Source organism: Trachurus trachurus (assembly GCF_905171665.1).
Source record: "Trachurus trachurus genome assembly, chromosome: 18".
Taxonomy (NCBI): Eukaryota; Metazoa; Chordata; class Actinopteri; order Carangiformes; family Carangidae; genus Trachurus; species Trachurus trachurus.
The window spans coordinates 28,904,223-28,927,570 of NC_139909.1; the positions used below are offsets into that span (position 1 = coordinate 28,904,223).

General features: G+C 40.3%; 1 protein-coding gene across 5 annotated transcripts in view; it reads left to right on the top strand.

Annotated features, from left to right (window-relative positions):
- LOC311002053 (phospholipid-transporting ATPase ABCA1) overlaps positions 1 to 23,348 on the top strand; it is a 182,600-nt gene that overhangs the window by 16,461 nt on the left and 142,791 nt on the right. For all 5 annotated transcript variants that reach the window (XM_083993263.1, XM_083993262.1, XM_083993264.1 and 2 more), the window contains 7 exons: positions 97 to 190; positions 413 to 554; positions 666 to 793; positions 3,240 to 3,367; positions 4,252 to 4,449; positions 11,682 to 11,768; positions 11,902 to 12,088. In XM_083993263.1, coding sequence (XP_083849389.1) covers positions 97 to 190; positions 413 to 554; positions 666 to 793; positions 3,240 to 3,367; positions 4,252 to 4,449; positions 11,682 to 11,768; positions 11,902 to 12,088 — 964 coding nt within the window. The remainder of the gene's footprint in view (positions 1 to 96; positions 191 to 412; positions 555 to 665; positions 794 to 3,239; positions 3,368 to 4,251; positions 4,450 to 11,681; positions 11,769 to 11,901; positions 12,089 to 23,348) is intronic.

A 23,348-nucleotide genomic window follows, 5' to 3' on the forward strand; every position in this document is an offset into this window, starting at 1 on the left:
GGAAGCACTGCATGATCATTAGCCTAGCAAAACCACTGGCATTGAAGGGAGACAGCTAGCCCAGCTTTGCTAAGACGTGTGTTTTATTTTGTGCAGGTGCGACTGGTCGTGGAAGTGATCTGGCCTCTATTTCTCTTCTTCATACTGGTGGGGGTGCGATCCACCAACAAGCCCATTTACAAAGGCCAATGTAAGTAGATACCCAGTTGTAATGTTAACCTCTCTTTCATGAGTCATTTACATTTGAATGCTCTGTGAGAACTCATAACTCAAGGCTAATGCTAATGAAATATATGCCATATGATGATCCAGCACGAAGATGTAAAACTGCTAACCTCTTTCAGGACATCACTGTATCTAGTTTTCCAGCCAGTGATGACCTATAGATTCTCAGCTCCCTCTGCTCCTTCAGGTCACTACCCAAATAAAGCCATGCCATCGGCTGGTGTGCTGCCGTGGCTTCAGGGTATGATGTGTAACATCAACAATCCCTGTCTGAGTTACCCAACACCAGGGGAGACACCAGGCCAGGTCAACAACTTCAATAATTCAGTGTACGTACTGGAGTGTTCCCTTCTCTGTCATTTAAGATGAAACACATGTATGTTTTGCATATTTACATACTTTACCATTTATGAACTTTTTTTTGTCTTTCTGGAAACCAGAATTGCTGGAGTGTTGATCGAGTTGCAGAACCTCCTAGTGAACAGATCTATTCTCAGCAAAGTGCAGTTGCTGGCTGATGATGTCAACCAGTGGTCCTCAGTCCTGTCACAGACTAACCTTGACAATGGTAAGTTCATGAAATCACAGAAACGGGTGAAGAGCAGCATAGTCAAAGATCTGAATTTCTACTGAGGAATTGCTAAAAAAAAAAAAAAACACCCAACAACATTGTTATAGTAAATAATCAGCCTCAGTAACAATTACTTTGTCATGTCTTTGTTAAGTACTTCTCATCAAGGAAAGTATCCCCTTCATGTGGATGACAAGTTGGAGGATTTGTTATTCCCCTTTATCCCTCAAAAACAATGGCGTGTGATTATTTATGATGCAATTTGCCATGCAGACTGACAGATCGTTTGTCTTGATAAGTTGCTGCTTTGCATTAGGCTCATTTAGCCTGATGATATTCAGATTTTCATACAGCACCTAATTTGCAAGAAGGCAAAGTGGGTGGTGGTGGCTGTGGGGGGGCGGAGGGGGCCGTATGCTGTTCAACAAACGGCTCGTGGGCCATTTGCATTTTGGGGTCGCTGGCTTGTAATATACAAGATTAAATCCATCAAAGATCTAAGCCTGGGCATAATTAATGGGATTCACTATCTGAGGCGAGAGCACAAAAGGGCATTAACAAGAATGGGATGGAGTACTATCAAAAGACTGGGATGGCAAAGGTGATTGTGTTGTCCTTTTTTGTTTTTACCAGGGGTTGATTAAAAGACTTTTACGGTCACTTCAATCAGGAAAGCGACAGTGTTAGGAGGAACCCAGAGCATGTTCTACCTCCACATAATCTCCCCCTGCCCATCTTCCCCCAGTGCTCCTGCACTCATGAAGGGCAACGTCCTGCATGTGTTTGGTAGCAGCTGGTGGGGGTTGTTGTATTGAGTGTACACGCAGTAAATCAAACAGCATAATTAATTCCAGACAATATTGAATGATTGTTATTTTTAACAAACATTTATCTTAATTGAACTTTAAATAATATAAGTCAGCTCTCCCCCTCATCCTGATAATTGACTGACTTGCATTTATTACGCAAGGCAAAAAGGGGTTATCTAATTAAATTACGTAACTGCTTCATCATCTCAGCAGCATATAGCGGAGTCCCAGAGAGAATGAAATGCATGTGGAATAGAAAGCGTGAGACTAGGCCATGTGTGAATGCGCTGTGGTTGGATGCCTGCTATGCTAAACCACTGAGGAGGAGACAATGAGCAGTCGATTGGCTCTGAAGTCGGCTTTTTCAAAATCCTGATTTCCTGTGGGCAGCTAATCAGGAGAAAATGGCTGGTTGACAGTCTGCTGCGTGTTTAGCAACAAATGGTCTCCCCCTCACACACTCATGCAGCTCAAGTGCTCAAGCCATACTTGCACCAGTGAAGGATTTTATGGCCGCAGTCATCTAGAAAGCATAATTTAAACTTAAATTCATCAGACTGTGTTACCACTCAAAGCACTAACAAAACCAAATAAGAGTGCAGTTGATTCAGATTTTCCATTCTCTTTTGGTCCAAAGATTTGACCATTGTGTCTATCAGCCCCGAGTACAATTATGCTTAGCAGCTGCACTGCAGTACTTTTGAAGACAGGGCTGTTAGCTTTGGCTTTAACCTTCAACAACGGAAAAAACCCTCCAGTGCTTCCGGACAGCTGCTGTCCGATTACTTACATTGAGAGCTCTCCTTCATGGTTGGCATAGGTATCCATCAAAGGCAAATAACACAAGACCCACATGTTTATGCACGCACTCAGATTTGTGTACTGTACAGTGGTGTGGAAATCAAATGCTGGAGCAAGGGAAGTCAGAATGTTGGCAGAGATTGAAAAGGACTGCAGGTTTGGATGCAAAACATGTACAGTGCAGATGGTCAGTTTATGGCCCAAGCTATAATAATACTTGAAAACAAGCAAATGCATGTCCCTTAAAGGGTTCCATATTGTTTAGAGTGGAATAGGCTATCTGTTTCTGTTTCTATTATAAAGCAAGTCAAGGCGCTATAAAAAAATACAATGAAATTATCATAGTGCTGTATCTCCAGAGACATGCAAACAGTTCATATTCAGAAACTGTGCCTCAAAACAAGCTGTCTTGACTTCAGGGATTTTGTGATGTCACAATTATGCAGTCCACCCTCATCCATGCCACAGAACGACCCACATGTTTTGTTTGTTGTTTTTTTAAAATAAAAAATACTGGAGTATTTATATTTACTGTTTTCACTAAGCTACATTACTTTGCCATGTTCCTGCTAGAGTTCCAGAGAGAAGCGTGTGAAAGATGTAAAACTGCACTGAAATGGTTTTGGTTCTTAAAACTACAAGTACACCTACAGTATGTTCTTATGGATAGCAGCACAAGGAAATTGTAAAATATTGGACCTTTAAGTACTCCACGCAGGACCAGCTGTGAGCATCAAACATATCAACTTCTAGTACGCTGCTGAGTCATTTTTCTTCCCTCTGTATCAGTTGCGGTTCTGCAAAAATAATGAATCTCTGTCTTTATGTTCAAGCTCAACCGGTGGCCCTGAGGAGTTTTCTAAGAGACGATGAAACTTTCTACACACATCTGACACAGAATTTGTCTGTGTCTGCATCAGTCGCACAAAGCCTCATGAATGCGAAGATTCTTGTCAATCCAGTGAGTATCATTTCACAGCTCTGCTCTTTCCCTAGTAATGATCCAAACAGCTTTTTAAAAGAAGAATTTCCAACTCCTATAAATAAAGGAATTAAATTGCTACCACAATATTCTAAAGGCCGGATCTACTTTGAGCAATGTGCATGAATATTTCACAATAAAATGTCCTAGCCAAAGAACTGAACTGCCTCTGGGATTGATAATCAAGGCCAAATGTAGTATCTGCTTGACAAAAAAAAAAGAAAAAGTCATCTGAAGCTTCCTACGCTAGGTAATTTAGAGCTAAATGAACTTGCAACAGCAATGAGTAACAAATGTCTTGTCTGTAAATGTTCCCCCACTGATATTCCAGTAATATTGGAGAAGCCGCAAGAAGGTAATTATGTTTTACTGACATTGACAAGGATGCTTGTTCACTCATCTGTGCTGTGTATGAGGCGTTCATGATGTTTGCAGGGTGCAAACTGGTCAATGTGGCCAGAGAATAAGAAGTTCCCAGTACAGTACACAAGCCCATTATCTGTCCTCTGCTCTATGCTGTATGCTGTCATGTGTGGACCACTGTACACACTGTCTGGCATGACACAAATTTACTATGTGTGTGTGTGGGTGTAGATGTTTGTGGCTGACACATTTCTACATTTGCTGCTTTGTGTCAGTGTGGTGTTTGCACACATTTGTATAAATGTCAGGATTAATTCAAGTGTGATTGGAGAAAGATAAAGGTTTAATTAAAAGAAAGCAATACTGATCTGAAATGTGATTTCGCACGCACTCTCGCACACTTGCATAACATCCCCATGGACACGACACATGAACAGATAAGATATGGTCAGATGCAAAGTTTGCCTGTTTGTTAAGTTCAGTTTTTTTTTCTTTCTCAGATGATGGGTGTTCCAAGGCCTGGAAACCTCAAGAGCATCCTGTGTGAGGGGACAGATCTGGATGAGTATGTCCAATTTAGCAGCCAAGCTGAAAAGGAGGCTTTTCAAAATGTCAGCTGCTCCCTCACTACACAGCAACTGATTAACACCCAGCAAGTGCTCCTACAGAACCTGGATTTGAGGAAAGTGCTATCTGAGGTGAGAATTTTGCATAGTAACTTGACACAGTTAATCTATTCTAACTTTAGATGATGCCCATCAATTTATAAAATGTATTACCACTCACTGGCCTGGTGGGGTCACTTATACCCACTGTAATGTCTACTTTTGAAATGCTCTCATTTTGCTCAGCACTGTCTGTCACCAACACATTACACTGTCTGGGCTAATGAAGTGTGTCTAAAAAATGTGAATGTGAAACTCTTGTGCAACCGAGGAATAACTTTGGCAGATGCATTTGAACCATCTGTCAGGTTTTTAAAGTCAAACTGCATTGTCTGTTGTGGATTTCTAGCATTCACACAGTCACAGTCGGTCATATCAATACCTGCGGAGTCATTAGCAGCTGCTGCACAGCACAGTGCTCTGATCATCCCACATAACACAACACATTTGGTGTTTGCAGACTCTCTCCTTCTCTTTCTCTCTTGGGTCCAGATGTGGTGACGGCAAATGATCAGATTGTTAGAACTCTCAGGAACGACTGGTCCTTTAACCTTCATATTTTACCCAGCAATCCGAATTTTAAGTGTTGCAGAGAAACATACATTGTTCTGAAGTCACAGATGGCACCACACAACAACTAACAATGTCGGCCCTCCAGCTGGTTAACTGCCTGTGTGGACATTGGAACTGAAAAGATATTTTAGAGCCATCTGTGACAGAGAAATTAATTTTGTTTGTACACACCTTTACTCAGTTATTCACTGTTTGCTGGTACAGTTTGGTTTCTAAACTATTGCATAGCCCCATTAGTGTAGGTTTGTTGGGATAAATGTGGTTCTGAACAGCTGAGCAAACGGCTTTAAGCAACCTTGTCCCCTAGAAATCACATTTAAAAACAACAAATGTGCTTTGTAGGAAACCTAATTGTGACTGGATTATCTGCTAGGCTATTCACATATTCAGGATAGCCTATGTTGTTTGCTTAGCTACATCTTTAGTGAGTCACAAATACACTGATGCTGAATGTATGGGTACAGCAGGGTCCAAAAGTCTGAGACAATGATGATTGTGTTGCCTAAATCTAACACCATACACAGAACTGCCGACAATTTGTAGGAGATTGTGTCAATGATTCAGTGATTTATTAACATAGATTTCTGTCCATTTCCATCAACATTCAAAATTAACTGTGCAAATAGATGCACCTGATCGAATGGTCTGTTAAATATGAAATCACAGTACAACACACCTGAGACAATATCGTGGAAGCTTTTATATTCAAAATTGATTAAATGAATTATTTATTAAATTAAGGGCCTTCAAATTTATGGACTTAGTGGATTATAAAATAGCATTGATAATGTACAAAGTGTATAACAACTTGTTACCTTGTAAAATTGTAATCATGTTTAAAAAAAGGGAATGTAGATATGAGCTCCGAGGGAAACGTATGATGGAAAAAACAAAGTCCAGGACTAAAATAAAAGATCAATGTATTTCTGTAAGGGGTGTAAATATATGGAATGCACTTGACGACGATTTGAAGATGTGCCGGTCAATGTATGAATTCAAACGTTTGTTCAAGAATAAGGTATTTGATAAATATGAGAGATGTGGTTGACGTAACTGACACTATTATGGAATTATGTTTTTGGGATATTGTGCAAAACGATATGATTTCTGTTTGATGTTTAGAATGATGTGATCTGATGAAGTTGATCATGTAAGAAGGGTAGGCGAAAATAAGCGATAGCTTCAGCCTATTCCTTTTCGGTTTGGCTCTTTTCTAGTTGAGCTGATGTTTTTTGTTGGACTTTTAACTTTGAATGACCTGACCGAAATGAACACATTTTCATTCATTCATTCATGATGCGTCCTCCACACAGCAACTTCTGACATTTATGGGTGAAATTGACAGGTAAAGACATTTTTTTCTGTGCTGTCTACATGTGTGAGAGACACCTCTTTTTAATGCATTTTAACACTCCTCATATTCTTTAAAGGTTTTTTGATACATTCCTTAAAGGGAATTTTGGGTAAGATTTTGGGTGAGATTTGGACACAGATCACAAACAGCGACCTCCAGCTAAAGGTAGAGACATACGTTCATTTCTCCTTTCTAGTAGCCTATGTTGTCGGACACTCATTGTAACTATCTGAGCCTGTCAGTGTGAAAAAAATGCACGTAGGGCAAACTTTGACGGGAGCCACTTGCTCGGTTGAAGAGCGTTAGCTGGGCTGCAGGCTGCCTGCCCTGCTCAATACTGGAGCCACCTCAATAATTGTATTATCCATCAATCACATATACAGTAAAACATATGGGCCCAGGTTGAAAAAAAACGAAGTTTCCCTTTAATGTAAATATGAGCGTTTTAGCTCAATAGCTTCCAGGTCATGTGACCTATTGACCTCAGCCCAGTGGAGCTACACCTGTTGTAGTAGCCTATATATAGCCTACAGTATGAGCACTTTTTAGCGTCCATGTCATGTGACTTTACTTATTTTTCAGGTGGTAAAAAGTAGCCAACTGGTTTGGTCAAATCTCCTATAGCTAACTCTTATGAGTGACAAAGTCATTTTGAGGCAGAAACCCCCTTTCTGTGCCAAATATCTTTATTACACACACAAGCCAGATATAAATCATGTTAATACAGTCTATCTAACAACGATATTGGACACCAAACACAGAGACAGAAAATAGTATTATTTACAATGATCGCAATGCTTTTACATCATAAGCCAAGGCACATGTCCTAATAGCTGTTTTATCCCTATAAAAGCAGCTGTAGATAAGAGCAACACTAGGCTTTTTAGCTTTAACAGAATGTGCGCCCTCCCGCGGACGGAAATCCGTTTTTGGCCAGCAATCAATTTTTGGCAGGACGCCAGCCCCATGTTGACTGTGCGCAGACAGGTTGTAATGGATGAGGACACAACACAACAGGAGGAGAACTTGAGACAGGAAGGACACTTAGTCAAAAAGTACAAGCCATGTAAGTTATTTACTTAGTTTACTTGGAGGTAGGCTAGGTAGGCTACTGTACGTTGTTTGCTAGTTTGCTAACTAAACTCAAGGCTAACCTTGTCTTGTTTAGTTAGCTTGCTAGCTAACTAAGATAGCATGCAGTGCAGCAACATTGAAATGAATGGCAATATGTGACTTGTTGATGTTGAAGCTCAGAGATGATATCATCCATGTCAGAGGTTAGTAACAGGCCAAATAACGTTAGACCCTGGATGAACAGCTAACCCCGGACCCAGAGGGGAATAGCATTAGCCTATCATAACAAAATATTAGTGGAATAAACAAGCAACGAGTTACTCTGCAGATAATGTTATTTAGAGGCTGCATTCCGCTGCCCTGTAGACTCGCATTAACAACCTATTGGCTCTTGGCTAGATCTCATTTCGTCGGAAAGGGCTCAATGACACCAAAGTTATCTGGGAGTAAATGATTGTATTTTATGCTAGAAATAAAACGGCACGTTACATTATTTGAAGAACTTAGTTAGAATGTTGTGGGAAGGTTACCCAAAATGTAACCAACCAGACAAGAACCTTAGGGGAACATACTCCAAAAAAACATTACTGGTTAGAATGTTTACGGATATTACATTAAAAACCACATTTTTGTAGAACTTTCTTAGAACGTTGTGGGAACTGGGAAGGTTACTCAAAATGCAACCAAACAAGAACCTTTAGGAGAACATAGCCTACTAAAAGTTACTCTTAAAAAACGTTACAAGCATCTGGTTATTAGAACGTTTTATAATGTTACATTATAGAACTTTCTTAGAACGCTGTGGGAAGGTTACCTAAAATGCAACCAAGTGGGAACCTTAGGGGAACATTCTAAAGGTTGCCTTAAAAAACATGTTATCTCATCTGGTTATTAAAATGTTTTGGGAATGTTACATAAACACAAACATGTATACATTGTTCTTCAAATGTTCTTTAGGGAATGTTTAGTCGAAAACTTGTATGGAACGTTTTGGGAAGGTTACCGGAACGTTAGGCTATGTGTTAGCTGGGTTACTTGTCTTCACTGTTTTGAATTGTGTGGTGCTTGGCTGTTGTGATGTTTTCCTTTCTACCATAGAAATTTGTCCAGTTTGGTAAAACCATAAGAATAAATTAATTTATGGTTGAAATCTACATGGGCAAGATCCCCAGACCCTCTCCCTTTTGTGCCACCAAACTAAAACCTACACCCGTCAAATTGATATGTGTGTTTTGCACATACATTTCAGGCACAAATAAGTAAATTAAGAAGAGGTAAATTAAAAAGTATCAATTATACACTGTAACATGAAACCTTCACAGCTTAAATAGTTCAAGAATATTGCAGAAAAATGTTCTGTTCTATTTCTCACACGGTTCGCAGTAAATGAAATGCGAAGACAATGATGTTCTTTTCCAGCCAATTCGGTAACCAATTAAAAAAATTAAATGTTATGCTTGTCTGCCTCTGTGACTCGGAGAGATAAAGGAATATCTGTTAAAGTAAAAACTTGATAATGCACCCACTTCTGGGCCAAATCTACCACCAAGAGCTCAACACTTGTAAAGTTATTACTGCACAATTGTCTTAATGTAATTTTAATTTTCCGCATCTTAAGTGAGAAATCATTTTCTGTCCCATAGGGTGTAAGCTTTCAAAAATGTGGCTGCCATGTGTGCACCTTTGTGTCTTCCAGTGATTTTACTAGAATGCACGCAATCAGATGGGAATTATTTATTAGAACCAATGTTTTCCTGAATTCTTTTAAATCCCTCGGTTCCCATTGGGACGATGAAAGCCTGCACTTTTCTTTGAGTTTATCGCTGAGAAAAAATATATGGGACAGTAAATCCAATAAATAAACGATAAGGCAGGAAGTTCGTAGGAGAGAGCATTTGAACAATTTAAGCCCACAGGCGTTTTCAGACAGTGGGAAAAAAAAAGAAAGAAAAAAAGCTCAGGCAAGATATGGAGGAAAAGCTCTTCTGTGCCTCAAGCAAATGGATGGAAAAGAACACAAGGCTTCACACTTAAAGCTTGACATTGCTGAATGATTGTGATAACAACAACAACATGAAGAAAAGGACAAGGGAAGAAGTCAGGGTTTATCACTGAGGTTGTGAATGGCGGATGGTTAAGACATTGGTTGTGCAACTTTATGTATGGATTTCCTGAAAATCATCTCAGAACACAATACACATGGTAAAGCTGGAAAAAAACACATTAGAATATGTAGCTTTCAATATGGGTCATTCAGAGGTTAGTCCGTCTCAGATAGAGTAATCTCCTTTGTTGCTCATTAGCTCAACAAATCTTAACTCTCTGTTCCATTATAATTTCATACAGAATGTAGATTTTTTATTTTAAAAAAAAATCAGCTTACCTGGTTATCAAAAGACACACGACCACTGGAGCCTTCAGTTCAAAGAGCAGTGGAGTATGATAAATGTGTTTGGCACTACCACTCACTTCATCTGCCTTCCTGCTAATGTCACAGAGTAACAGTGTTGAAATCTCTGCCTCCATTGATCTCTCACAGGTGATTTTCAACTGTTTTGCTCGCCTGAGAAGATTGCTTGCTCTTTCTCTCTAAATCCTCCTCTTGATGTCTTTTCTGGACACACACACACACACACACACACACACACACACACACACACACACACACTGATCCCAAATGAATGTACTTGAGACTCAATCAGTAGCAAGGCTGTTGTCCAAACTGTGCCTAAAAGGGATTCTATTTGTGAATGGAATTTTTATTTTATTTTATTTTTTTAAAGGGGTTAGCTACAAGTTTAATTCCTCCCGGCCAGTAGGTGTCTCACTCCGTACTTAACGAGCAGCAGCTCTGGTGTTGGCAGCGGACTGAAAACACATCTGAATCATTTCACACTAACTCACCTGCAGTTTTTTTTGTGGGGGGGGGGGGGCTTTTTCGCCTTTAAAGGGACAACGAGGAGTTTTGGAAAAGCACACCGTATAATTATTTGACCGGCGCAAGACAGACGATATGTTTTCATTCATCAAGAATTAAAGTCAGACGATCACATACCGTCGTAGTTCCGACCATAAACGGCGATTCGGCAGCGTTATTCTCATGACTCGCCACGAAACCGAAAGTAAAGAAACGTTTCCGCCACCACTAATAATAACAAAATAACGATAGAGACAAAACGATATATTTATCGAAAATGGGCCCATTAACAAGTGGTAACGTAGATTCATCCACATTAATGTGAGACTTTTTTATAACCAGATAGAAACTCCTCGTTGTCCCTTTAATGACAGGATAGTTCGGAGATAGACAGGAAATGGGAGGCATAGAGGGGGGGGGATGACGCGCAGGATAGGGCCGCTCAACACGGGACTCGAACCGGGGTCGCCTGCAGTGACTATAGCCTCAACACATGGGGCAGCTGCTAAACACTGCCCCACCTGCAGCTGAACCTGACAAACCCACAGCATCACGCTTGCACTGGAAACGTTACAGTACCGGCTGACAGTTAGCATTAGCATTAACATTAGCATGATGCCATTTCTCCACAGAGCTATCACAACGTACTAATGCTGTTGTCGCAAAGGTCATTTCATGTCGACGTTGCCAATGTAACCAGATGTAAATATTTATATATTTCGGACTCGTCAAAATTTTTACAAAACAATTATTTCTATACATTTCTTTTCAGGAAAATGAATAGGCCTACATTATTTCTGCACCCCTCTAGACATTCTGTGGATGTATTATTTTTGAAAAATTAATTGTTTTGATGAAAAAGTTGTAGCTATAACTTTAAAATAATCGTCTTTATACCCCTCTCTGCCTACTGATCTCCCCACTTGCATACACATCAGAGCTTTTTGTAATTTCATATGTGGAAAGACAATACAGGTGCTCTGAACACAGCCTACACTTGACACTTGATGCATGAAAATGACAGTGGTTGAAAGGGCATGCCATTTAGCTCTTTCTAATTGGACTCATACTGTGTAGCTTCAGAATGTCACTGTAACACACTTTCATTAACCAGTGCCAGGAATAATGATGTTAGGATACTTAGGATAATTCACAGGTTGAGATACACATTCAAATCTCATAAAATCTGAATGAATGAATGAAAGAGTAAAGAAATTCAAGTGGCCACGTATCAGATATAGTACAGGTTTTATTTTTGTCCGGACATGGTTAAAAAATGTGAAAAATGTTAACAATTGAGAGTTAATTGCAAAATAACTAATTTATATATCTGATTATTTCCTGTAGGTGCCTTCATCTTTGGATCTGAATGCAGCAGACACCACAGCACTGATTGGGAAAACAACACAAAATGCATTACCAGTGATTCAGGAGGTTGGTGTTACTACTGTACATGATCATATTATGTACATTGGAGTGGAATCTATATTTATAATCTGTGATCAAATTACTCTTTTAATTAAAAACATGATTTCAGAATGTCTGACTTGTACCTCCTTGTATCCAGGTGGTCAGGTTGCAGAACTCCACAGTCTTCAAGGCTGCAAGATCATTGAATTTCCGAGAAGACATGATTGGCAGTGTCAATATGCTCCTGTGTGGAAAGAAGCCGGACTTCGATACCAATGTGACTCTGAGTTTACGCTCATCTGAACAGATGACTAACAGCATGTTCATCACAGGAAACAGTTCCGGTAAGTGCTGGAGCAAACTTGTTTGGCTTAACAGTATTGTAGTCGTAGCAACAGCCAGCAAAAAAGTGTGCGTTTTTATGGAAACCAGTTCAACCAGCACAATATACAATATGACATGGGAATAATGCAGTAAGTGTGTTGCACTTGGACGACTGGAAATCATACTTGATCAGTTAGTGTGACAGAAGATGACATCACTAATCAAATCATGTCAGTCTTTTATTAAAACAGTGTTGTGCAGATTTATGCTGTTTTAACAACTTCATAGAGAAAACAACAGAGCTCCTGTTGTCTTGGTGGTGCAGCTCACAAATATCCGTTCAGATGAGCAAATTTAGTTCAACAAGGTTCAGTAGAGATTTTTATGGGTTAGGGGTTAATGGATAAGGACACAAAACCATAAAGAGTGTAATGTATTAGATCAAGTACACTGAACCATAAATGACTGGTTGATGTGCTCCTGTATACGGTAGATAGATTTAATGCAATTTCCAGCATTTCTCGATTCTAAAAATACACATGCAGCAGAGAGAAAAGCCACTGATCCTTATTTCATGAATTAGTGGTCCATGGTACACCGTGAAGTCAACTGTGCAGGATGCACAGGATGTTATTACTTGTGCACATCCAGGAAACAGCCACCTGTGGTACACTTGGCACCTGCACTGGAGTTGGAAACTAGGTTTGATTAGGAATTCATTATCGACGGCTGTGTCAGGGGCTGGCATCAATCGTAGCCAATCAAATCATCTCTTTCCATCCCATTTAAAACCTGTGCACTCCCCACCCTGACATAATGATGTTTTCTTAATAGAGAGGAAAGTCCAGAGCATCTTACCCCAAATGGAAACTGATGTTGTTGTCAGAGCACCGCAGAGCCACCAGGCGCAAATATATGACATCCTAAATATGAACATATGGCAACCCCAAACTTCCCTACAGAAGACAGATGGTGTCACTGAAACACTTTTTGGGTGGGAGTTCTAAAGTGGTATTTTGTGCTGTTCAGAATGGGATGCGGTCAGGCCTGCCATATTGTCAGCATTATTGTACTCAGATCTCAATAGCTGTATTGATTTCACTGAACTGGGCTCAGTTGGCCTTCCACTGGAGTTCACTGAAGAGCGGCCAAGTTCAAGCTACCATGAAGTATGACACCTGTTTAGAAAGAATGACACCATCCTCACCAGAAGTGTGGTTTTGACACACATGCACACCTTCCCCAGTTGAGTTTGTCTGATTTTTCTGTGTGCACAGTCCTTATGTTACAGCCCATCCCTAGAGAAAAAACAATAGTTAGGATATATATATATATATTATATATATATATTTGTTTTCTTTTTTAAATAATTGTTTTATAGAACACCTTTAATAATTAGTACAAATAAAATAGATTATAAAATAATATTAAAATAAAGGAAAACATAATAAAAAACAATAGAGTCACAAAGATAAGTAAACAGAATCAGTTAAAGCTATGCAGGATTTGTAGCTTAACTATGCTGCATTTTTACCGTAATTAAACAGCTGCTGAGTAATTGTGATGGTTTAATAAATGGCTTAACTTGTTATGAGGGAGAATGGACACTCTGCATTCCATGTGAATGTCACTTATTGTGTCTCTTGGCTGAAAAACAAGATCAAGCAAGATCAGTGCCGCCGCCCGGTGTCCCAGCTCTCCTCTGCGCACCGCGACAAAAACGCACCCCGTAACCTATAATCTATTGTTTATGACAGATTAAACTACACAAATATATATGTCATAATATCTACCGTTTCATTGATTAATTTCTCGCCAGCTTCATTGTAAACAAATGCACACGGCCAGGAGGAGGGTTAGCAAAAACAGCGGAAAAGCGACCAGACTTACATAGTTCCTATTTAAAAAAAGGCCAAACAATAAAAGTGAGTTTTAAGAAGTGATTTAAAACAGGATACTGAATACATTCCACAGCTGAGGGGCCTTGGCAGCAAAATTACACATTATACATAGAGAATCATTGAAATTTGTGGAGATTTTGCTAACAAACGAAGAAAGAGCCATCATAGGGACAATATAGCAGAACACATTAAAAAAAGGTGTGATATGCAGTGCATGAGCATGATAAAATGTTGCAGAGTAGCCTCCACAGTTGTAGCCAACCAGTGGCGTTTGCTTTCTGCTGCAGTCCAGTGCTGGTTATGAAAAATGTATTCCAGGTAGCCACACTAGAGGAAACTGTGGTAATTTCACACTGCTGCTTTGAAAATCTCGACTACTTCCCAACATTCAGTATGGCTGTAGGTGAATAGCATTCTTATGGCTGCTAGAATTTAATTTATTAAAGAGGAAAGATAGAGTCTACAAGCATTTGTGCATGACAGAGTCAAGTACTGATATGAAACAGCCTTTGATCTAACCCAGCGCACATACTCTGCTTTCCTGGCATTGCTGCATTTAATGTGTGTTTTTGATGCGTTAAGTTATCTGTTGGCTGAGGACTTTTATATCAAAGTCAACCAGGCACTGTGTGCATACAGAAAAGATGCTTGTAATTTCTGTAACTCAGTTCTGTAGCAGTACTACAGTACTACTACTACTACTTGTAATGTAAACCCCTGGAACAAGGCACAGCTCAGGCAAGCTAGCTCACACACACTGAGATGTCATTTAATCAGGGAAAAAAAGAAAGAAAACACCTGCTTATCCTTAAGCAATATATGCGGCACATTGTTGCCTAAGGCCTGTTGGTCAGGGCCTGAGGCTATACTGAAGTAGTAAGCCATCCCCAAACTCCTGGATGATGCTTCACAATTGATTAAAGGTAATGTTTTCTTGGTCCGCAATGAATTGAAATGGGTGTCATTTTACTTGATTCTAGTTTCTTGTTTGGTAAATCATCCTGAGCTGCCATGTAGGACAGGATCCTGCAATCTGTATGTACTTGAGGCAGCACTGTGGCAAGCCATGCAATACAAACAACATTGACATGTTCCAGAAAATCCTGTGTAACGTCACATGGTATGTGACATTACACAGGATTTTCTGGAATATGTCAAAGTTGTTTTTTTCCCCTATTTTTCCCCACGGATATACAGTATGTTTGCTTTCAACTGCTGCTTTGAAAACACAATAGTATATTATTAAAATAAAAAGGGCTCTTAAGACATACTTTTAAATCAAATTGTTGGATAGATTTTCTCAGAACTCGCCTAATTCTTCTTTGACTGAAATCAATGCTGAGAATGAAAATGAGATCCTAAATGAGGAGACAGAGACATAAAAAATAACAGAACAGAGGTCCGCCCCTGGGAAATGTCAATAAAATATGTAGTCAAAACAAGTTCTGTTCATTTACTTGTGTTTAACAAAGCCCAAAAGGAGTGAGGCCAGTTTACTATAGTCCATAAAGTGTCTATCTTAAGGAACAAATAGAAAATCAAGGTAGCATGCCTTGCTCTAGTGAAACCCTGCTCCTTTCTTTTTATTTATATATATATTTCTTTTTTTAAATAATTGGTGCACGTTTTTTGAAAACAAAGTAACATTCAGGCCGTCATCTGTAAATGTCATCACTCCTACAGCTTTTGTACTCGCGCGTTCCTGTTATGGGCACGCTCACACCTCCGTGAGTAACGGTCAGCACCGTGGTTGTCCTGGCCTTGCCTACGCCAAACATGCTGGACACCATCCGATCCTGACAAATTTATTTTGGTTTCATCTGACCAAAGTGTGTGCTGCCAATATCCATCAGGCCTCTCTTCATGCTCTTTGCCAACATTTAATCTTGCAGTTTTGTGCCGCTTTGTGAGCAATGGTTTTTCTTCCTGGACGCCATCTGTGGAGGTCGACTTCATGCAACATAGTTTTCCAATGCAAGATTGCGTAAATGGCTAATTGCGCGTGGCATCATTTTTCATGATAGGCCAATACGCCTTCTGTTATTAGTCGTAAGGCTCTTCTTGTACATGCTGCGGCTATATTTAGAAGCCCACTGATAATCTTGTGCCCTGTTTTCATCTTTGTGAAGTCCCACAGTCTGGTTTCAGACAGCTCCTTACATCCATGTGGAGCCATGTTGCATCAGACACAAGCCAGGCCACACTCTGAGGAAGCTGTGGTGTTCACAGGTTGTTTTAGCCTTGTTCATGCCTTGGCTGGAAATCACAGGTGTACTCATTCCTGTTGCTGGAACAAGGTTGCACTGGACTTTGAGATCTTTATTTTCAATGAAGTCAATCTAACCAGTTTGTTTTTTTAGTTATACATACAGTAACACAACACACTTATTGCAACACTGCACAGTTTTGAATCAATTATCACTTTCATTGTTTACTCTATATGGAGTGATACTTAATTACATGCTGATATTTCACTATTACATAGATATACATAATACAGTACTTGGGAAATAAATGTTTTTAGTAACCCTACTTGCACATAAACTATTCTTTGTTGTTAGTAAATAAAAGTAGCACAACAATTATACGTGGTGGTTGGGGAAGACTTAAATCACTGAATATGATTGTCCCACAAAAACCGTGAGAGTGACTTCTTGGATATGAACGTCTTGCTGCCTCACGCTCATTAGAGACCATGCATTTCTGTTTCATTAAATGCCTGTTCTTTGGAGAAAACTGCACAAAATTAGATTTTAATAAGACGCCTCTATTCCCTGGGAATAAAGTTATACTGTGAAGTGGAATTGCATGCTAGTGCCAGCACAAATTAGCAAAGACATTGTATCACCCATACAAAATAATCACTAACGTCTCTGTTAGCATGCTAATGGTTGTTTTGGATTCGCTGTGGCATTTCGTTGTGTTGCTCTATGTACAGTTAAATGAATGTGGAATATGCAGTGTGTCTGCATAATGGCCAATTACAACTCCTTTGTAAGTGTAAAAGTACACTCAAAGGAATAGTAACACAGTTACAATAAAGGCCAACGCTAAGGTTTTGTTAACAGCTCAGTAATGTTCCCCTCCTAATTAATCACCCACAGCAAAGGAAAACTTTAGAATCATTAGATAGAAAAGCAGGGCTGGCGAAGTCCTGTCTTTCAATGACAACAAACGTTGATTTTGATGAATAACAATAAATAACATGGTTATATTACACATTTAGTGGAGAGAGTTTATTGAGCAACTATATTTGGTTGAGTTTCTTCAACAAGTTTGATTCTTGTTTTTATATTGGTTTGTATAGAAGCAGTTTGGATGCTGAAAATAAAGACAAACAACAGCAGCTCTGTTATTCACATTAGAATATTTCACCGTCAAACCCCTTTAACTTAATGCGGCCGTCCTCTGATCTGTCAAGATATCCTCTTTTATTGTCTTGTTTTTCTTGGTGTAATTTTCTCTGACACTGCTCCATAAAATTCTCTAATAATTAAGTAAGACTTAGTACAGTCATCCTAGGAGTATAAGCCTGTGGGTGTCTATTTTTAGTAAGTAGTAATTGGTACTCTTTATTTCTAGTTGTAAGGATATCTCTTGAATACTGGCGCTAGTGGAGCCATAACACTTGTCTGTTGGCAGTTGTTGTGAGGTGAGTGAGAGAGGCCTGTCTTATACCACTGAGGGCTCTATTTTCGTAAACTAGGCGCAGGCGCGGCGGATCTGCCCTGCGTTTCGCCTTCGCCTCGCCAACGGGGAGTGTCCAGGAGCAGTTTGCAATTTTCGTTCATTGCACGGTGAGGCGCAATTGGCATAAAGGGAGGAGATGAGGCGTGGAGTGGGTTTAACACAGCTGAGTGCGTTCTTGACTAGGGCTTTGACATCGAACTTCGAAATTCGAATATAATTCGAATATTAAAAAAAAAAAATATATATTCGAATGAATATTAGGGCAGCTCTAAATATTCGAACCTGTAATAAGCATTATTTTTGGTAAATGTGTTTGCCTGAAAACGTAGTTTTCAATCCAGATTCGAGGCTTTTTTCAGCCTGTTGAAGTTAGACGTTATCACGTCTTCTTCTTCTTCACTTCTTCACTGATAAACAACGCAACGGCAGAGCAAAAGGCTGCGAGTGCGACCATAGATACTCTACAAACCAAGGAGGGAGAAGTTGAAATATACAGTGTTAACTCTACATTCATGTAGGAGTGGCTGCCTTTTTTTTTTTTAATTGTCGCAAATACACCACCGCCGCATGTCTTCTGTTCATTCATCTCCGCATAGCGCTGTTTCTTATTGGCATGCGCGCACACACACAGAGAGAAGCGCGCATGCATGACTGCAGTGAAAGCGAAACTTATACGGTCCGATCGCCCCACCCCCGAGGCGACCGGATTGTCCGACGAGGGGAGGGGGATGGGGGGGGCGATCAGACCGTATAAGTCATAATATTATCAATAAATATATTCGAATATTAATATTAATAAACAAACAAAGTTCGAATATGATTTTTTGGGCAAATGTCAAAGCCCTATCCTTGACCAATCCAATCCAAACCAAAATGAGCTCCTCTCCTCGCCTTTAAATCCGCCGCGGGCGGGGCGCAAGTTTGATTTCACCGTGGAAGAGGGAGGCAGCAGTGAGGCGGGAGGAAACTGATGTTCTCGCAGTGTCCCAATATATGGTCAGGCTTCGCCGCGCTGCGCCCCCCTGAGTTGCGCCAAGAGATTAGAGCCCTGAATGTCAAAGCTGCTTCTCTTGGTCTCTCATAAGAGTAACTCCAATGACACTTATTGAAGCCTATTTGATTTTCTGTTGGAAAGCTGTAAGGCAGCACTTGATTTGTACTGCTTGTAAGATTTGTGCTGCTTGTTAAAAAAAAAAAAAATAGTGCCTCCTGATTCATGCATTGAGTTGTTCACTTGAAACCGGCATATTAAGTATACAGTACATGCAAGTTGCATGTGTGTCTATCTGACTTCGTGTGTACACACTTGTCTGGCTCTTACTGTGCATACCTGAATTATGAGAAATGCAAACTCAGGGTAATATCCTTTCCCGTGTGTGTGCACATCTGCACATGCGATTGCATGCGTAAGACAGTGTGTAGCTGCAGCACCGGTATTTCTAATGTGTCAACGGTGCTGTCTCACTGTAGTGCTGAACTGAGCCCATCTCCAGGGTGCAGCTCAAATTGATTAAATTTGCCAGGTAAGTTGAGGGGCTGACTTGAGGCTCCAAGCAATTATTTGACTGTGGCTAAACCTGGAGTAAAGAACAGATTCTCTTGTTCTTTCATGCCACCGCTTTGTAATAAAGTAAAGATCTGTTGTCAAAAAGAACTGCACAGCTCACAGCTCTGGAGATTGTGTAACCACTATAATTTGATTCTCCCTTTAGCACACAAAATATCAGAATCTGATATATCTTTCCCTTGAATAAAGGTACCTAATATTAGGGTGCTATGCATTTGACACCACTGTCTGTATTCATGCATCACTGGTAAATATAATTCTTTATTCCTTGCTTCTTGTCATTAGTATGAACAATTTGTCAAGGCCCTTGTGCACTGCTGTGTGTTCTCATCATCACTTTAAAAATATACCATTTCTGAAATGATGATGTGTACCGTTTATGCAAGGGAAGTGTCCATAGATGCAGAGGACTTCAAATTAAAACATATACACATGCTGCAGATACATATTGAACTGTATGAGGAGATCTAGAAAAGAAAAGAAAAGAAAAGAAAAGAAAAGAAAAGCGCATTGTGTTATAACATAAGGTGTCTGTGACCTTCTGCTTAATGGGTTGAAAGGATTTGTAGGTGTAGGTGTAGAGTTGATGCGTGGTATAGAGTTAACTTTATATCTCCTTATTAGTAACTTTTTATATTTATTTGTGACCTGTGCTACACAAGGTTTTGAAACTTTCATCTGACATTCTGCTCCAGGTTCCATGTCATTTCTACAGATGTGTCGGCTGCACACTGATGCTGCCAATCACCTGTTCTACAAAATCCCCAAAGATTTTCTATTGGATTCACATGTGGTGACCATGGAGACCACTGAAGTCCACTCAACTCATTACCATGTGCATGAAACCCATGTGACATTATCTTTGCTTTGCTTTATGACATGCTGTGTGTGCATTGTCATGCTGGAAGTATCCATGGGATGGCAAATTGTGACCATAGGTAGATAGGTAGATAGGAATTAGCACATGGTCAGCAACAATACACAGACAGGCTCAAACCAACTTCTTGCCAAAAGCGAAATTTCCTTCACCATCACACCACCACCACTGACAAGGCAGGTTGGGTCCATGGATTCATGCTGTTGACAGCAATTTCTGACTTGAACATCTTTCTGTCTCAGCCAAAATCCAAATTCATCAAACCAGACTAGGTTTAGTTTGGTTGAGCTTTTTGCCCCCTGCAGCCTCATGTTTCTGTTCTTGACTGACAGCAGAGAAACTCAACATCGTCACCTGCTGTTGCCGACCATCTACCTAAAGGCTCAGTATGTTGTCCATCCTGAGGTTCTTTTCTCCTCACTGCACTTATAAAAAGTGGTTATCTGAGTTACTGTGTCATCTCTTACCAGTCTGACAATTCTCTTCCGACCTTTCTCGTACGTCGCCCTCGCTGGCTTCTTTTTTTTTTTTTCTTCAGTTTTGGCAGCATTCAGAACGAAATCTCCAGGAACTGTGAAATCTCAGGAGATCAGCCAGCCTGTCAGGCACCAACAATCACACCTCGATCAAAGTCAGTGAGATCATTTTTCCTCATTTTGGTGTGTGATGTGAACATAAACGGAAGGTTCTGACCCCTACCTGCTGGAGTTGTAACACTGCACTGCTTTCACATGATTGGCTGACCGGATAATTGTATTAGGAACATGGTGTCCATGTGCACCTAATAAAGTGCTTACAGATTTCAATTACAGTGTGCTCTCCTGTACACACTTGATGCCGACCTTGTGACCCCCGTGCATTGAGGCACTGTCTACCTGTGACCCTATGTTAAAGACACCAGAGAGTTTTCTTGTACACAAGCCGGTGGAGTGTCCTTGAGGTCTTACATACTTGATGAATGCATTTTCCTCAATATGAAATATAACAGATTTATTTGAATACTTTCAGTGCTGCAATGTTTGTCAAGGCTGGATGCACAAGGATGCACAGATACAAAAACGTTTAAGTGGATGTGTTTTAGAAGTCAAAAAGCAGTGTTTCCCCCACCGTTCTGTTGGAGGGGCGCCCCGCCAGCGCGATCCCCCGCCCCCCTTGAAAAACGGGAAATCTAGGAGCCAATTGCGGTCCAAGCGGACCTGCTGGTCTGGCTAGTCCAAAACAGTTCCAGCCCTCCACCCGAAGCAGCCAGTAAGAAGCTGCAGACGGGTCGACCAAACGGCGCTATTCTCCCTCTGTCGCCATCTGAGTTATACCAACGCTCACCCTCAAAAACTCATCACAGGAATGCGATGCAGGCTTCGGGGGCGCAGAATCGCGGATGCACGTGTCTTTCAGAATAACATCGAAGCTGAGTCGTTTTTCCCCCCTTATAGGTCTACATACAGTAAGTTAGTTTAGAGCCTAAATTCAAATTACGCTTTTTTCCAAACAATTCAACAACAGTGTAGTGAGCTGTGTGTCACACATTTTTTTTCTGTCTTTCAAGTATTATGATTGCAGCACGTTGCATCTGTGCGGTCTGTGGAGGGAACATCTGGCCAGGTTCATACTAGGTAGTGGCCATTAGCTCATTAGCTCTCTGCACACAGACCTCAGACCTCCCTGGAGCACCTGGGAAAGATGGCCAGCAGGCAGAAAGGGCTAACATTTAATTGCACTGAAAATGTCTCCTAAAATCTGCTCCGATGGAGAAAATGGTTGCCCCGGTGAGATGAGAAGTCTCGATGCGGCACTGACGATGGGAAAAAATTTAGTGGAAAAAAAAAGGACTTGAAAAGGCACTAATGTGATGACAGGTGTCTGGACAAAAAAGGACAGTTAGCAACAGGTCTGAAAGACACACTCCTAATTTACCAACAGACTACATAGGGCGTTGATCAATTGGCTGATGAAGTACCATCCTACAGGAATCACACATTTTCAATCAGAACATGGCAGGCACCCTACCCCAGGTTGCATTCCATTCAGTGCAGGTCCTGGTGTAACCTGTTCAGCTCTCTACCACCCTGGCAATATTCATGTTGGCAGATAAGTTAAAGTAGTAGTGATTGTTCTGCCGCTGAGTGTATTGACTTTTCTCCTCAGCCTTGTAGAAGCTTTTCCATATTACTCAGGTCTGAGCTCTTGTCTTGTATTTTCCTTTGCTTGTGGATGTGCTTTTTTTTTTTTTTTTAAGTAACCCCAACTTTTAGTAAATGTATCCACTTTGCAACTCTCTGGTCACTGATGTGAAATAAAGCTGATATCCACTCTCATGAAAGCTTTTCAGTCGTTAAATTCAGGTGGCACCTTCCCCAGAAAAGACGATAGAGGAAGCAGCAGTGGCAACAACACCAAATTAGAGAGGAAGCTTTCTGTTCAGCAGCAAACTTCAGGGAAAAGAAGTTCATCCACAAATATATTTTTTATTTTAGGTGCACACACAAGCACTCATGCTAATTGGTATTTCTTTCCTAATATAACGTCTAGGATGCAACAGGAGTCTTGTCACAATATTTCTGTCAACAAATTTTTGTTGTCATTTTTCTTCGTCCAGTTTCTCCAAACACCGATTTCTACATTTTTAGAGAGTCACATTTAACAATGAAGTTCCTTTCTCACCAAAGAGCTACACTGGAAAATAATAAGATTCAGGCAGAAGAACACTGGAGCGAAATGCAAACATGAAAAAAAAAAACACAGAACACAGAGGTCAACGATTAATTATACAGTAGAAGTAAAAGAAAATGTAACAAAGGGTGTGGTAGTAAAACCAGAACAACCATTAATCATTAAGAGTTTTCTTATGAGCAATGTTTTAAGAAGATAAAAGGTCAAAACTGTTCTGTAACTGCTAGTTTTTGTCCATCACTGTATATGTTATATTGTCAGCTAAAGTTTGGTGGCGCCAGTGGACCAGTGGTAGTGTTTTGCCTGAAGAAAGACCCCATTTCCCATGAGCACCAGCATGTAGCGTCATAAACATCCTGATTTCCCGCAAAGACCGTCTCTGTTTCCCGGTCGCGTGCAACAACTCAGTGTTGACCTGTTGATCTGTCTGTTTTGTGATTTTACAATCAGTATCTCCTGGTTCACGGTGTCAACGGGGTGAAATGGTCTGAAAACCTCTGACCTGTTGACTGCAGGCCTCAGCCCAATTACAACGTTTTCAAGGTGTAGTGCGGGAAATATGATCAGCCGTAAAC